This window comes from Bufo bufo, chromosome 9, assembly GCF_905171765.1.
Source record: "Bufo bufo chromosome 9, aBufBuf1.1, whole genome shotgun sequence".
Classification (NCBI taxonomy): Eukaryota; Metazoa; Chordata; class Amphibia; order Anura; family Bufonidae; genus Bufo; species Bufo bufo.
This window is the reverse complement of record NC_053397.1, coordinates 63,558,532-63,574,864: the sequence shown is the minus strand read 5'-3', so window position 1 is coordinate 63,574,864 and position 16,333 is coordinate 63,558,532. Positions and strand designations below refer to the sequence as shown.

At 47.9% G+C, this 16,333-nt stretch overlaps 1 protein-coding gene across 2 annotated transcripts in view; it reads left to right on the top strand.

Moving 5' to 3' along the window:
* KLHL20 (kelch like family member 20) overlaps positions 1–16,333 on the top strand; it is a 46,336-nt gene that overhangs the window by 4,162 nt on the left and 25,841 nt on the right. Inside the window, exons 2-3 of one of the 2 annotated variants that reach the window (XM_040407233.1) lie at positions 589–772; positions 6,046–6,619. In XM_040407233.1, coding sequence (XP_040263167.1) covers positions 750–772; positions 6,046–6,619 — 597 coding nt within the window. In that variant the 5' untranslated portion in view covers positions 589–749. Of the gene's footprint in view, positions 1–588; positions 773–4,022; positions 4,140–6,045; positions 6,620–16,333 lie in introns of those variants that run through there. The other variant, XM_040407234.1, reaches the window with a different exon arrangement.

Sequence of the window (16,333 nt, the reverse complement as noted above, 5' to 3'; positions counted from 1 at the left end):
CTACTGCGAGCACCGTTGCCTTCTCAAACAGCTGATCAGCTGGGGTCCCAGCTGTCGGACCCCCTACCGATCAGATACTGAGGACCTATCTTGAGGATGAGCGAGCTTGTGTTTTCAAGATCGGCGTACAAGGTTCAGGTTATCTAGGAATTCCGTTATGGCTTCAGCTACCGCGGACCACAATTTGTGGTCCTTGGTAGTGGGAATCCATGACGGGATCCTTGGATAACCTGAACCTTGTACGCCGATCTTAAAAACACAAGTTCGCTCAACACTAGTCATCAGTAGAAAAGTCTCAGAAACCCCTATTTCCTGGCTGTGAAACACTCTGCAGAGGAATGTGGAGTCTAATAGAAAGCCGATGTAGAGGCCGGCGCCGAGAGATGTTTCTTCTGTGTTCTGGGATCTAGTCCAGATTTTGAAATTGCCTATGACATAGCGGAATTCAGCGACATCTCCAGAACCTATAGATGGATTTCTCGTCCTAATAGCATCTATTTCTGTGAGATGGAAAATGTGACTGTAAGCGGCTCACGGGGTTTCTCCTTTTTCCAAGCATTGTTACTACTACGTCTTGTCTTTTTGCAGATGCAGCAAGAAGTCGCATCTCTGCCAACGCAGAAGGCCGTAAACTGGATGTCGTTCTGCAAGCAAGGCTACCGCCGTAGAGAGGACTGGTAGAGACTCCATGCGTCTGTCTTCCCCGTTACTCTTTTTACACTTTGTGTGAAGATTTCTCTTCACTGTGCATGGACAGAAAGCCAATGCGTAGGTGAGTACCAGAGCCATCTGTCAGGGTTGGCAATGCGTGCTTGGCCTGTACACAGGGGCCCAGATTTTCTAGGTCAGGGTTGGCAATGCGTGCTTGGCCTGTACACAGGGGCCCAGATTTTCTAGGTCAGGGTTGGCAATGCGTGCTTGGCCTGTACACAGGGGCCTAGATTTTCTAGGTCAGGGTTGGCAATGCGTGCTTGGCCTGTACACAGGGGCCCAGATTTTCTAGGTCAGGGTTGGCAATGCGTGCTTGGCCTGTACACAGGGGCCCAGATTTTCTAGTCTTACAGATCCTGTGCGTAGACCGGCACCAGATTTATCACGGGCTCAGGCTGGATGATAAATGTGGTGCAGGGACAGACACATGTCTCTGATTCTACGCCAGCTGATGATTGGCGTAATCTGAGACAGAATTTAATGCCAGAATTGTGGCGCCATTTTGGTGCTAAATGTCCCATCTTAGGCCACACTTTCTTTCCCCTAATGAAGCTTTGTCCCTTTCATCTCCGCCTTTTTTTCAATTAAAGGGGTTGTCTCACTTCAGCAAATGGCATTTATCTTGTAGAGAAAGTTAATGCAAGGCACTTACTAATGTAATGTGATTATCCATATTGCTTCCTTTGCTGGCAGGATTCATTTTTCAATCACATTATCCACAGCTCCATGGTTACGACCACCCTGGTGTCCAGCAGTGGTGGTCGTGCTTGCACTATATAAGAAAGAGTTCCAGCCTCTCTGGTGGCCGAGACCGCAGGAATTCACATAGGCTGGTGCAAGCACGGCCACCTCTGCTGGATTGCAGGGTGGGTCTAACCATGGAAACGAGCAGTGTATAATGTGATGGAAAAATTTATCCTGCCAGTAAAGGAAGCAATATAGACATTCAGAATACATTAGTAAATGGTTTGTATTAGCATTTATCATGTAGAGAAAGTTATTTGCTGAAGTGAGACAACCCCTTTAAATCAGGGAAAAATTATAGAACTGTACTTGAGCCGAATTTAGCAAATTTGCATCAATTTTTAGACAGTATGGTAGATGCCTGCCAAAAGGATCCTATGAGTAGTGTAGGAATAGAGGCCCATAGACACTGTGGGGGAGATTTATCAAGACTGGTGTTTTCTGCGCTGGTCTTCATTAGGGATCGACCGATATAGATTTTTTACAGCCAATACCGATAACCTGTGAACTTTCAGGCTGATAGCCGATAACTTATACCGATGTTCTGTGCGTTTTCATTTTAAAAAAATATATATATTTTTCTGTTACGGCGTTTACCACATAGGAGATTTTTTTTTATATTTTAATAGTTTAGACTTTTCGGACGTGGCAATATGTGATTTATTTATTTATATATTTGATATGTAAAATTGGGAAAGGGCGAGATTTATACTTAGAATTTTGCTGTAATTTTTAACATATTTTTATTTTTTTTTACTTTTTATTTAATAACTATTTTCCCCCGTTAGGGACTAGAACCTGGGATCTTTTAATCCCTTGTCCTATTCACCCTGATAGAGCTCTATTAGGATGAATAGGACTTCACCCTCTCCCTGCTGCCCTGTGCATAGTACACACAGCAGCAGGGAGATTACCATGGAAGGCTTCAGTAGTGTCCTGGCTGCCATGGTAACCGATCGGAGCCCCAGGATTACACTGCTGGGGCTCTGATCAGAAGCTGCCACTGCACCACCAATGAGGAGGAGAGGAGGGGACCCTGTGGCCACTGCCACTAATGATTATAATACTGGGCGGTGGGGGGGAGGGGGCGCACTGCGCCACCAATGATAATTAATGTTTAATACAGGAGGCGGGTGTGTCGGCGGCAAAAATCACACAGCCAGCACCCTGCCTCTGACAGGGAGCTGCGATCAGCAGCAGCAGTTAACTGCCGCTGATCGCAGCTCCCTGTCATATAGGCTGGGCACCACCTCCTGTATTTGTATTAGACGTTAACTTTCATTGGTGGCGCAGTGCGCCCGCCCCTCCTCCCGTCTCTCCTCATTGGCAGCAGCGGCGGCACAGGGGGGGATTGAGAAAGTGACTCCTTCTCCCCTGTGCTGCTGAGGGAACATGGCGCGCTGACAGCAGCGCCCTCATGTTCTGTGATAATGCGTCCAGCGCGCTATCGGCAAGGTTAGATGCCGATACCGATAACTTAGATAATCATGAATATCGGCCGATAACATCGGTAAATGTGATAATCGGTCGATCCGTAGTCTTGATATCCCCTGTGCTTCTGGAGGATGCGCCTAATTTATGGTGAGCCCCACACCTCGTCATAAATTAGTCGCAGTCCCTGCACCTAACTAGAAATCTGCGACCGCTCAGAGCTGCCATTGACTTCTGGCTTCATTTACACCAGAAAACTGCTGTAAAGGAAGATGCATTTTTCAAATTTTTTATTTATTTTTGCACAAATCCCTTTCTGTCATTACATGGTTGTTTTATCAGAAACAACGCCTTTCAGAATTTGGTCCCCATGTGATCAGCTGAATGCCCCCGGTCGTACTGCCGAGGAAGCCGAGGTCACCAGGAAGTTTCCCTGAAGCGGTCACTGCAGGGGAATGTGACCATTTAGCAGAACAGTTTCCATTGGAACACAAGGCTGGCTCAAGTTCACCAGAATGGTAGTCACTGTCCCTCTGTTCTGGCTCATAGAGCCGGGGTTCCCCCTCTTTAATGTTCATATATTTAAGGGTACGGCCACACGCTCAGGTTTCCTGGTGCAGTTTTGGAAGTCAAAGCCAGGAGTGAATTCTAAAGAGAGGAGAAGTCCTATCTGTCCTCTATACTTTCTCTCCTGTTATGATTCAATCCTGATTTTGGCTTCCAAAACTGCATGTAGAAACCTGACCGCTTGGTCGTACCCCAAGTGCCTCCTTATTAGTCCCTTATTACATTAACAGGGTTTTTCATTTAGTATTATTCTATTTTCTTGCTTTCAATGCATTTTTCTTTCCGGAGAAGGTTATTTAGTGCTATTCCTGTTGAATTTTCATTTGTCAGTAAGTCTGGAAGTAAAGACGTGTAAAGTATTTATTGCGTTTTCAAAAATTTTCCTTTTTTATTTTGCAAATGGATTGCAGCCCTCACAGCGTATCCTCCCTTCCCATCCGTTCTATATATAAATGCATTTTAATGTTTTCTCCCATGCCAAGAGCTGAGGCAAGCTAATCCCTGTGCCCGCTGGTCTGGGCTCCAGTTTCACCTTGCAGCTGTTGGATCAATGATGGGCGAGTCGGGGAAGGCGCTCCTTGTGTTGTCCATCCCACGCTTTCCTCACTGTCTCTTGTCGACCTCAGCAGCAGCTTGTCCCCGAGCGAGGACCGAGACGGCTCACAGATGCCCGATCTCATAGCCTGGTAATGGGTCCTACAGACGGGTTCACGATAGGTTATGATAGGGAGCAAGTAAAGACGTAGTGTGCCTGTAGTATGAAAGCAAGGGGCATGAGAAGCTTAGATCCTGCACGCCAGCCGCTAGCATGGTAAATTTCCGGTATTCCATATGCAGGTTAGAAATGTTCTTTTATTATTTGATGTTCACAAATGTTATAATGTTGCCAGAGAGTACTTCTATGTGGCTGTCAGATATAGCATTTATTAACCGCAGTCAGGTCTTGTATGGACAGTGCTTCTTTTAATGCACTTCTAAACGTTACTCCTAACAGATCTGATGAGTGCATATATGTGGTGGGATCCATCAATACTGTGTGCTGTAGTCGCGCTTAGAGAAGCTTGGTTATGAAAGGTCTGCTCATTTTGTTTAAGCCGCATTTACACAGCCCAATGTTCAGGCTGATTATCCGGAATGAGCGTTCCTACAAGTGCTCGTTTCCGATAATCGCACTGTGTAAAGGTGCCACATATCGCCCAATAAACAAGCGAAATGATCTGAGGTGAGGACACCCCAGTCATTGTTCCCAGGCAATGCTTTTGTATGGTCACAAGGGATTACATACATGTAAATGCAGTGCTTCACCTCTACTTGAAGGGGTTGTCTGGGTTCAGAGCTGAACCCGGACATATCCTCCTCTTCCCCCACTCAGCCCTTCTGACGTGGGCATCGGATCATTTCATGCTCCGATGCTCTCCCTTGCCCTGTGCTATATTGTGCAGTGCAAGGGCTTTTTTGTTTACATTTTTCCACTGCTAGGCTGAGGCTTCTGCCTAGCAGTGTTCCCGGTGATGTCACCGACACTGATGGGCGGGCTTTAGCGCTGCCCTAGCCATTCTGCAAGCTAGGGCAGCACTGAAGCCTGCCCATTAGTGCCGGTGATGTCTCCGTGCTCACTGCTAGGCGGAAGCTCATGTCAGAGGGGCCGAGTGGGGGAAGAAGGGGTTAGGGCTGAACCCGAACAACTCCTTTAACGAGTAATCGCTTGCTGGGAAGGAACGCTTCCTTCTCAACAATCAACTGCTCCTCGCAGCTTTAGACTATAGTTTTGATCCTAGAAGGTAAATTCCAATTGATGAGCAGATTCCACCACATATTTCCGCTTTAAATTTGCAACTGTATGCCCCCAGATTAGGCTGGGTTCACATTGCGTTTTTCCCATCCGATTTCTAACATGTATGTCAAACGGATGCATAAAATGCAATGTGAACCAAACCTTCATTCATTAATCCACATGGGAATGGAAATCCTCAGAAGCAGGATTTCCATGGATTCTGTTTGGACTTGTATGCAAATGTCAGACTCCTGGACGTTGAACGCGCCCCAATAAAGTAACGCTGACTGTTTTGCACCAAATCTGTAGCACATTGAAGTCTGCTTTTATTAGGGTAAGACCTCATGCGCAAGACTGTATTTTGGGTCATAGTTCGATCCACATTTTTATCTTATCGCGCACGGACCCATCCATCCATCCATGCTGTCTGCATCTATATGTCCTTCTCGCAAATGATAGAACATGTCCTAGTCTTCTCCGTTTTGTGGACAAGACTAGCCATTTCTTTAATGGGGACTGAGGAAAATGGAACTAGCAGACAGAAGATAGCCGCAGTTTGTAGACAGCATATAGCCAAAGCGCACATGCAAGGGAAAGTCCACAGCAATTGGCATGTTCTAGAAATGCGCTGTGAAAATCCACAACGAATACACTACAATTGGCATTGAGCAGTTTTTAAAATTGGCGCTGCAGGTCAGATTGTGCACGTACAATGTCATGTGAGTGTTTATTATTTTCTGCTGTTCCAAGATTGAATAAAAACGGGTAAATGGCGTCTTATTTTGATTTACTGATATCTTTCTGCTTTTTGCTCTCAGGTGTCTGAATACGCGCCCAGGTGAGACTGGAATGGATGTGACGAGCCGTTGCACCCTGGGAGACCCCAACAAGTTACCGGAGGGGGTCCCACAGCCGGCCCGCATGCCTTATGTCTCAGATAAGCATCCGCGGCAGACACTGGAGGTCATTAACCTCCTGCGGAAGCACAGAGAGCTCTGTGACGTGGTCCTTGTGGTTGGTGCCAAAAAGATCTACGCCCATCGGGTCATCCTCTCTGCCTGCAGCCCTTACTTTCGGGCGATGTTTACCGGGGAGCTAGCGGAAAGTCGACAGACCGAAGTGGTGATCCGGGACATTGACGAGCGGGCCATGGAGTTGCTCATTGACTTCTCTTACACGTCGCAAATCACAGTAGAAGAAAGCAATGTGCAAACGCTGCTGCCGGCCGCCTGTCTCCTCCAGCTTGCAGAGATCCAGGAGGCCTGCTGTGAATTCCTGAAGCGGCAGCTTGATCCATCCAACTGCTTGGGTATCCGAGCCTTTGCCGACACTCACTCCTGCAGAGAGCTGCTGAGGATTGCAGACAAGTTTACCCAGCACAACTTCCAAGAGGTAAGGCGGTGGAAAATGGCAGTAAGTCAATTCTCTAGGTGGGATAAGGTTTCCTGCCACTTGAGTGCCCTTGAAATATGACAAAAGTGACACCGTGATGACAGCTAAAGGACACCACCCTTTAAACAAACAACACCTGTTCAACCTAAAGTTCACAATAGGGTCCCCTATAAGTACGTGTCCATTTTCATTACTCAGCCCTATAACTGTGTACATCTTTTATTTCACACCGATTCAGCAAGAAGATCCCTGACTGTCCCCGAGGATAGAACCTCCATCTGTCCAATTTATCCAAAAAATGCTGATGCAACTTTTTATCTGCACATTTTCGGCCTCTATCTTATGTGGATTCAACACATCCGATCCTTTCTTTCCCCAAACCATTGGGCCCCCCCCCTCCTCATACACATTACATGGTCGGCCGCTCCTAAGAGCTCCTGTTTCACTTACTAATGTACCTTTAGGATTGCCTGCAGTGGCCAACCTATTTTGAAATGGATTTTTTTGTGTGGCGGGGGGGACTGATGTTTAGCCCCCTCTCTTAGAAAAAGAGTTGCTTATAGATTCACCGCGTAAGATTCTGTGACTGTCCCATTCATCTGTATGGAGTTTGAGGAGTTTCATGTCCTTCCAGCCACAACAAATGCATTCAGATTGAGAGTGGAATTTCCATTGCAGAAAAGTTCATTTTCTGGGGCTCTTTCGGCAGAACCCCCCTTGTGGCTGAACCTGCGGAGGGGGGCATACTTACCTGCTCACCTCTGCTGGCTCCCGGCTCGTCACCACTGTAGCCCTCATGTCCCCCACTGTCTGCCTCCTGTTTGACACCTCTGCAGCCAAGGACTGGCTGCAGTAGTGACTTTGTGACCTTTGCAGCATGTCAGTTGGTCATGTGATGTAAATGGGGCAGGTCACTGCTGCGGCCAGTCATTGGCTGCAACGTTATCAAACCAGATGTTGACAGCAGAAAACCCGAGTGCTGCAGCGGCGGTGGGGGAGATTGGAGCCAGCGGCAGGGAGCGGATAAGTATGCCTCCCTCCACAGGCCCGGCCACAAAGGGGGTCTGCTAAAAGCCCCCCAAAAGATAAACAACCCCATTAAACTATAAACTGTCCAGACACCAATAGGATTGAGGGCAGTTAGTGCCCCCATTACCAATAACAGCTGATACTTGCTACTCAAAATGGAGAGCTCCCAGTTGCCCTTGTCCGTTATATTGAAGATATTGGCTCCCAGCTAAAGGCCCCTTTACACAGGCCGATTATCAGGAATGGGTGTTCATGCAAATGCTTGTTGCTAATTATCAATAATCATACTGATGAGCAGGCAGTTATCGGCAATGGACAGTTCTTTCCCGATAATTGACTTCTCGGTCAGGTCTTTAGCTTGGATTCTCAGTACGTACAAGCATGCCACATGCACAAGTTAAAGGGGTTGTGTCATCTCAGACAATGGGGGCATTTTGCTAGGATATGCCCCTATTGTCCGATAGCCTTTAAAGTCATGGAGGGCGTGGCTATTTTTGGCGGCCCCATAGAAATAAATGGAGGGTGGCCGCGCAAGCGCGGTGCGCCCTCAGTGACTTTCAAGGCTCTGTTTACGAGATACGTGCGGGTCCCAGAGGTGGGAGTCACACCTATCGGATAATGGGGGCATATCCTAGCAATATGCCCCCATTGTCTGAGATGAGACATCCCCTTTAAAGGGGTTGTCCAGCTTTGAGCCACCACCCCTAGGGTCCTCCTCTATCCCCAGGAACATAAATAAATGTCACCTGTTGGCGATCCTGCCACTGCTCCGTTCTCAGCTGCTTCCGATCTCTGCAGGTCCAGGAAGCGGCTTTTTCCTGTGACCGCTGCAGCCTCATCGCTTGAACGTGCATCGCTTCTGTGGCGTAGGGTTCAAGCTGCTGTGACTGCTGAGGTCAGTGATTGGCTGCAGAGACCAAAAGTGGCCAGGAACAGAGCACCAGTAGGATTGCGGATGGGTGAGTTGATAATTTTTATTATTTTTTTTTAAAATGTTCAGGGGCATAGACGAGGACCCCAAGGTTGTCAACTCGAAGGCCTGACAACCCCTTTAACGTATGGAAACTAATGAGCTGCTGTGGCCATACTTCTTCATAGCATGATTGATGGCTTTTCAATTTGTCCATTATTTTATTTTCCGCTCTAATTGCTTTTATATTGAACGTCAAAGTCTTAATCGATGCGGTAGTTTATGGAGGCTTTGTTTTATCTAAAAATAAATGGACGTTTTATAGTTTTTAGTTTGTTGTAGACCTTGTCCATTGCAGACGAGCAAAAGCTTTACAGACCAGCAAAGCAGAGGCTATCACACTGGAGGTAATTAGTCACCACGTCCCAGGGGGTCCTGTCTTTCAATTGGTGTAATATTGCCAGGGTCCCAGGTGGGTTTTCGGTCAGTGTCTATGGTGGATGCACATGCCCGTGACAGTCCATGAGATTCAGTTTCAGGGCTCTGCTCGGAAGCGCGTGTGCCCGTATGCTTTCCTCTCGAGCAAATCTATTTAGAGAGCAAACCAGGATTGTGATAGGCGTGATCCAATTCACATGCCATTTCTGGACTGACTGCGGCCTGAGAAGGTGCAAGCAGTTATGGGAACCCTATGGCTCCTGGTAAATATATTGGGGTGTTCTTGTTTGTTTTTTTTGTTTTTTTTCAGGAGAGCAGTCTGGAGCTATTCCTAATTGAAGAAGGCGATTTCAGACTTTTGTCCTTTTTTTATGGTTTCCTTTTATTGAGCGTCTTAATTTGGTGCTTTTCTTCTAGATTTTACTCATTCCATTGTACCCATAATGCAGACAGTATGGTGGCCTCTAGCTGGCCGGAGGTGCATCTCTTTCTATGTTGCACGTATTAGAACTTCCCATGCAGTTCTGGTAGTCTCTGGTTGTTGCCCTGTTCCTCGCAGCACATGAGGGTATGTTGCTCTTCAGTTATGCATTTCATGGGGCTCATGCACATGTCCATCCTCAGGCCGGATTATTGGAATGTCCCATGCCATTGAACCCCCACACGTACTTGTTTAGGTCATTTCCTACTTCCCTGCATTCCTGGAAAATATGTTCAGGCTCGCTTATACATTTTTTTTTTTTGTCATTTTAAATTGGATGAAACGAGGGTTAGGCTACTTTCACACTTGCGGCAGAGAGATCCGGCAAGCAGTTCCGTCGCCGGAACTGCCTGCCGGATCAGGTAAAATGTATGCTAACTGATGGCATTAGTAAGACTGATCAGTCTTAAAAATGCCTGATCAGTCGAAAAAATGCATTGAAATGCCGGATCAGTCTTTCCGGTGTCATCCGGCAAAAACGGATCCGGCATTTATTTTTTCACCTTTTTTTCAGTCTGCGCATGCGCATACCTGAAGGACGGATCTCTATGCCGGAAAAGAAAAACGCAAGTGTGAAAGTACCCTTATGCAGATCCATAAACTATTTTTTTTTTAAAGGAATAGTCTAGCGGGAGAATATTTTTTGCAAATGGCTCAGCATAGTAAAATCTATGCTCTCCTGACCGATCCCCTGCCTCTCCTATTCACACAGGTCTTGTCAGGCAGGAAACGGTAGATGACCACTCAGCCAATCACTGGCCACAGTGGTGACCGGCTTTGACCAGTGATTGGATGATCAGGCCTCACCTGGCTTTTTCTGCATGTTAAAGGCTCGTTCACACGAACGTGTGCTGCCCGTTGCCATATTGCGGACCGCATTTGCGGATCTGCAATAGACGGGCACTGTTCCGTGTGCATTCCGCATCACGGATCTGGACCCATTCACTACAATGGGTCCACAAATCCGGAGATGCTGAACGGAAGCACTACGGAGTGCTTCCTGGGGTTCCGTTCCGTGCCTCCGCACCGCAAAAAGATAGAGCATGTTCTATCTTTTTGCGGAACGGAGGGATCGCGGACCCATTCAAGTGAATGGGTCCACGATCCCCATGCGGCTGCCCCACAGATGGTGCCCGTGCATTGCGGACTGCAATTTGCGGTCCACGGCACGAGCTTCACACGGTCGTGTGAACGAGCCCTAAGACTGCACCAGGAACAGGTACGTTTTTGAAGGATCGGGGAGATATCAATTCTTTTTCCTTTTTTTTTTTTTTTTTTTTTTTTTTCCCCCCCTCAACATCCTGTGCCGTTTGCAAAACCTTTTTGGGGTCATTTATTAAGACCGGCGCTGGGTGCGGATGCATGTCGTACTGCCTCTACATAACTTTGGTGTGAGGTGTACCCGGCCTTACGACATGGCATTTCCCTTGCTGGCATAGTTTAAGACCATTTTCCATGCCATAAACTGGCGTAGAAAATGGTAAATGAAGGGGGACGGATGGCCCGCCCTCTTCAATGCCCATGCCACTCCCCCTTTTTCCATCACCTCGGAAAAGTGGCGTGAGCAGGGAAAAATCGCAGATTCAGCCTCTAATCCCCTTTGCGACCGAATCTGGGGCGTACTTTCATTAAGAAATGACCCCCTTTGTTTTTTCAGTTCCACCCCCATTTTATTAAAAAAGGAAAAACTAAAATGTTGCACGGACTTGCGTATTCAGACCCTTTCCTATGGAACTTGAAATCTAGCTCTGGGAGCCTTCCACTTCTCATGATCCTCTTTGAGATCTTTCTACACCTTGATTGGAATCCATCTGGGATAAGTTCAGTTGCTTGGACATGATTTAAGATACAGCCCTGTCTATATAAGACCTCACAGCTGACAATGCATATCGGAGCAAAGAACTGCCTGTGGAGATCAGAGACAGGACTGTGTGGAGGCACAGATCTGGAGAAGATGCAAAAACATTTATTTTGCTCTAAAAGTCCCAAAAAGCACAGTGGCCTCCATAATTCTTTAATGGAAGAAGTTTGGAACAAACTTTTTTTTTTATTTTAGCATAAGGCCACAGCATAACAAAATGTGAAAAAAGTGAAAGGGTCTGTAGACTTTCTGAATGCACTGTTATAATTTCGGAGTTTCTTATAATAGGTGGGAGAAATACGATCATCTCCGGCAGGACCCCTCAGTAGAATGCAAGTCACCTTTTCCAGGACTTATATTCTGTCCTTGCTCTGCACATATAGGCCGCAGAGACCCGCTGACTTTTCTCTTCCTCCTGTTTAGTCCATTGAGAAAATGAAGGCCGCCTCTACTCTACTGCTGGATCTTGCGGGGCAGGCGTGTGGACATTCCTAGCCGCCCCTGCAGTATATAGACTTGTGTCAGGGAGGCATTGCAGCATCAATGGAGCGATTGTTCAGCCCTTCTGATAATCCACGACCTTCACCGTACAGAGCATGTCGGCTTATAAGAATATTATTGTTTTTGGGAATAGTTACTCTTGCAGATCTTAAGTATGTCTTAAAGCGAGCCCCTCCCCCCGGAGCGGTCGTAGACCTTTTTACAAGTGTACTTATGGGCAGCATATTCATGAGGAGATGACAGGGGTTACAGTGAGCCGCGTGTTGAGTTGCAGAGACAGCTGAGGCCCTCACAGATCCCTCATTCCTTTACTGCGAGTGTGCAATCCTAAACCTGTTTACATAGAAGGCTATACGACAACCACCTGGGCGGATATTGGGGGTTTCAGGTTACCGTTCTATACACTTGAGCTTTGAAGAAAGTAGCAGAACATGTCTTTTATTTTTTTTCCTAATACGCCCATCTTCAGGTCATTGTTAAATGTTAGCATTTATTTATTGTGTTTTAAGAAGTTGTCCAATACTTGGCTAGATGATAGGTCATCAGTATCTGATTGTGGGGGGCTAGAAATAATTGTATTAAAAAATGTCAGCCCCTTTCTCTCAGCTGATGGCTCATGTGAGGCTTATCTCTGATTTCCTGAAAGTTCATAAACAGTCCTTATAGCTCAATCCTTTATCTTACTGATAAGGCTATGGCTTAAGTGTTTACAAGCTGTTAGTAGTTCACGGGGGCTGCTTTCACACTGGCGTTTTGGTTTCCGTTTGTGGGATCCGTTCAGGACTCTCACAGGCGGTCCAAACGGATCAGTTTTGCCCTAATGCATTCTGAATGGAAACGGATTCACTCAGAATGCATCAGTTTGCCTCCGTTCAGTCTCCATTCCGTTTTGCAGGTGGACACCAAAACGCTGCCTGCAGCGTTTTGCTGTCCGCTTGACGAAACTGAGCCAAACGTATCCGTCCTGGCACACAATGTAAGTCAATGGGGACGGATCCGTTTTCTCTGACACAATCTGGCACAATAGAAAATGGATCCGTCTCCCATTGACTTTCAATGGAGTTCATGACGGATCCGTCTTGGCTATGTTACAGATGATGCAAACGGATCCGTTCATGACGGATGCATGCGGTTGTATTATTGTAACGGATTAGTTTTTGCAGATCCATGATGGATCTGCCCAAAACGCGAGTGTGAAAGTAGCCTTAGGCCTCATGCACACGGCCGTGTTCCGTGGCCGAGAGCGGTCCGTGGTAACCCGGCCGGGATTCCTTCTGACAGCAGGAGCGCACGGTGTCATTGGTTGCTATGACGCCGTGCGCTTCATGCCGCCGCTGCTGTACAGTGATGCACTCGTATAGATCATACCAGTGTATCACTGTACAGCAGCGGCGGCATGAAGCGCACGGCGTCATAGCAACCAATGGCGCCGTGCGCTCCTGCGGTCAGAAAGAAATCCCGGCCGGGTTACCATGGACCGCTCTTGGCCGCGGAACACGGCCGTGTGCATGAGGCCTAAGGCTGTCCGTTTGTGAGATCCGTTTCAGGGCTCTCACACGCGGTCCAAAACGGATCAGTTTTGCCCTAATGCATTCTGAATGGAAAAGGATCCACTCAGAATGCATCAGTTTGCCTCTGATCAGTCTCCATTCCGCTCTGGAGGCTTTTTGGTGTCCGCCTGACGAAGCGGAGCCAAACGGCACAATAGAAAAAGGATCCGTCCCCCTTTGACTTTCAATGGTGTTCAAGACTGATCCATCATGGCTATAGAAGACCTAATACAACCGGATCCGTTCATGACGGATGTATGCAGCTGTATTATTGTAATGGAAGCGTTTTTGCAGATCTCAAACCTAACCTTTTAATGACAAAAATTACTGAAAATGTTAAATATAGAACAACTGAAAACGTTTGTTTGTTTTTTATTATTATTATTATTATTATTCTTTTCAGCCCATAATAAGTGCAGTGCAATCATAAAAAAAATTGCCTGGAAGGCGTTCATAGCCTCTAGCTGTGCTTCGTATACAATGAAGAGGCCGCAGCGCTGATCTGTGTGTCGGGGGTGCCGGCAGTCGGACTCCCATCAATCACATATTTATAACCTAACAGTATTTAAAGGGCACGTGTCAACAGAATTTGTACCTATGAAACTGGCTGACCAGTTGGCAGCTCAAGGCATCTTGTTGGTCCCATGTTCCTATGTGCCCACATGGTACAAATCTGCTGACAGATGTCCTTTAAGTTCTAGAATGAAGTCTGTTGGGTTCCTTTCCTAGTGCTTGTCCTGTCGTCAGAGTAATGTAGCGTGCGGCACCATTTTTCACAGGGGCTTCTAAGGCTACTTTCACACTAGCGTTCGGGGCTCCGCTTGTGAGTTCCGTTTGAAGGCTCTCACAAGCGGCCCCGAACTGATCCGTACTGCCCCAATGCATTCTGAGTGGATGCGGATCCGCTCAGAATGCATCAGTTTGGCACCGTTTGGCCTCCGCTCCGCTCAGCAGGCGGACACCCGAACGCAGCTTGCAGCGTTTTCGTGTCCGCCTGGCCGTGCGGAGCCAAACGGATCCGTCCAGACTTACAATGCAAGTCAAGGGGGACGGATCCATTTGACGTTGACACAATATGGTGCAATTTCAAACGGATCCGTCCCCCATTGACTTTCAATGTAAAGTCAGGATTATACCATCAGATCGGAGTTTTCTCCAATCCGATGGTATATTTTAACTTGAAGCGTCCCCATCACCATGGGAACGCCTCTATGTTAGAATATACCATCGGATTTGAGTTACATCGTGAAACTCAAATCCGACAGTATATTCTAACACAGAGGCGTTCCCATGGTGATGGGGACGCTTCAAGTTAGAATATAATGAGAACTGTGTACATGACTGCCCCCTGCTGCCTGGCAGGTGCTGCCAGGCAGCAGGGGGCAGACCCCCCCCCCCCTCCTGTATTTAACTTATTGGTGGCCAGTGGGGCCCCCCCTCCCTCCCCAGTATTAATTGTAAGCAGTGCGGCCCCCCTCCCTCTATATTCATCGGTGGCCAGTGCGGATATTAAATATGAGCAGTGCGGTCTCCCCCTCCCTCCCTCCCCAGTATTAAATATGAGCAGTGCGGTCTCCCCCTCCCTCCCTCCCTCCCCAGTATTAAATATGAGCAGTGTGGTCTCCCCCTCCCTCCCTCCCCAGTATTAAATATGAGCAGTGCGGTCTCCCCCTCCCTCTATTCATTGGTGGCCAGTGCGGATTCAAAGTATTGTGATCAGTGCGGCCTCTCCTCTCGACCCCCCCCCCCCCCCCATCATTGGTGGCAGCGGAGAGTACCGATCGGAGTCCCAGTTTAAATCGCTGGGGCTCCGATCGGTTACCATGGCAGCCAAGACGCTATTGCAGTCTTGGCTGCCATGGTTACTTAGCAACAAATAGCAGCATTATACTTACCTGAAGAGCTGCGATCTATGTGACCGGCCGGGAGCTCCTCCTACTGGTAAGTGACAGGTCTATAGGCAATGCGCCGCACAGACCTGTCACTTTACCAGTAGGAGGAGCTCCCGGCCGGTCACATAGATCGCAGCTCTTCAGGTAAGTATAATGCTGCTATTTGTTGCTAAGTAACCATGGCAGCCAAGACTGCAATAGCGTCTTGGCTGCCATGGTAACCGATCGGAGCCCCAGCGATTTAAACTGGGACTCCGATCGGTACTCTCCGCTGCCACCAATGATGGGGGGGGGTCGAGAGGAGAGGCCGCACTGATCACAATACTTTGAATCCGCACTGGCCACCAATGAATAGAGGGAGGGGGAGACCGCACTGCTCATATTTAATACTGGGGAGGGAGGGAGGGGGAGACCGCACTGCTCATATTTAATACTGGGGAGGGAGGGAGGGAGGGGGAGACCGCACTGCTCATATTTAATACTGGGGAGGGAGGGAGGGGGAGACCGCACTGCTCATATTTAATACTGGGGAGGGAGGGAGGGGGAGACCGCACTGCTCATATTTAATACTGGGGAGGGAGGGAGGGGGAGACCGCACTGCTCATATTTAATATCCGCACTGGCCACCGATGAATATAGAGGGAGGGGGGCCGCACTGCTTACAATTAATACTGGGGAGGGAGGGGGGGCCGCACTGGCCACCAATAAGTTAAATACAGGAGGGGGGGGGGGGGTCTGCCCCCTGCTGCCTGGAAGCACCTGCCAGGCAGCAGGGGGCAGTCATGTACACAGTTCTCAGTATATTCTAACTTGAAGCGTCCCCATCACCATGGGAACGCTTCTGTGTTTAGAATATACTGTCGGATCTGAGTTTTCCGAAGTGAAAAATCAGATCTGAAATAAACTGTTATGCAAACGGATCCGTTCTGAACGGATGCAAGCGTTTGCATTATAGGAGCGGATCCGTCTGATGAAACATCAGACGGATCCGCTCCGAACGCTAGTGTGAAAGTAGCCTAACTTTGCCTCTAAGGCCGATGCAAAGGAGGCTT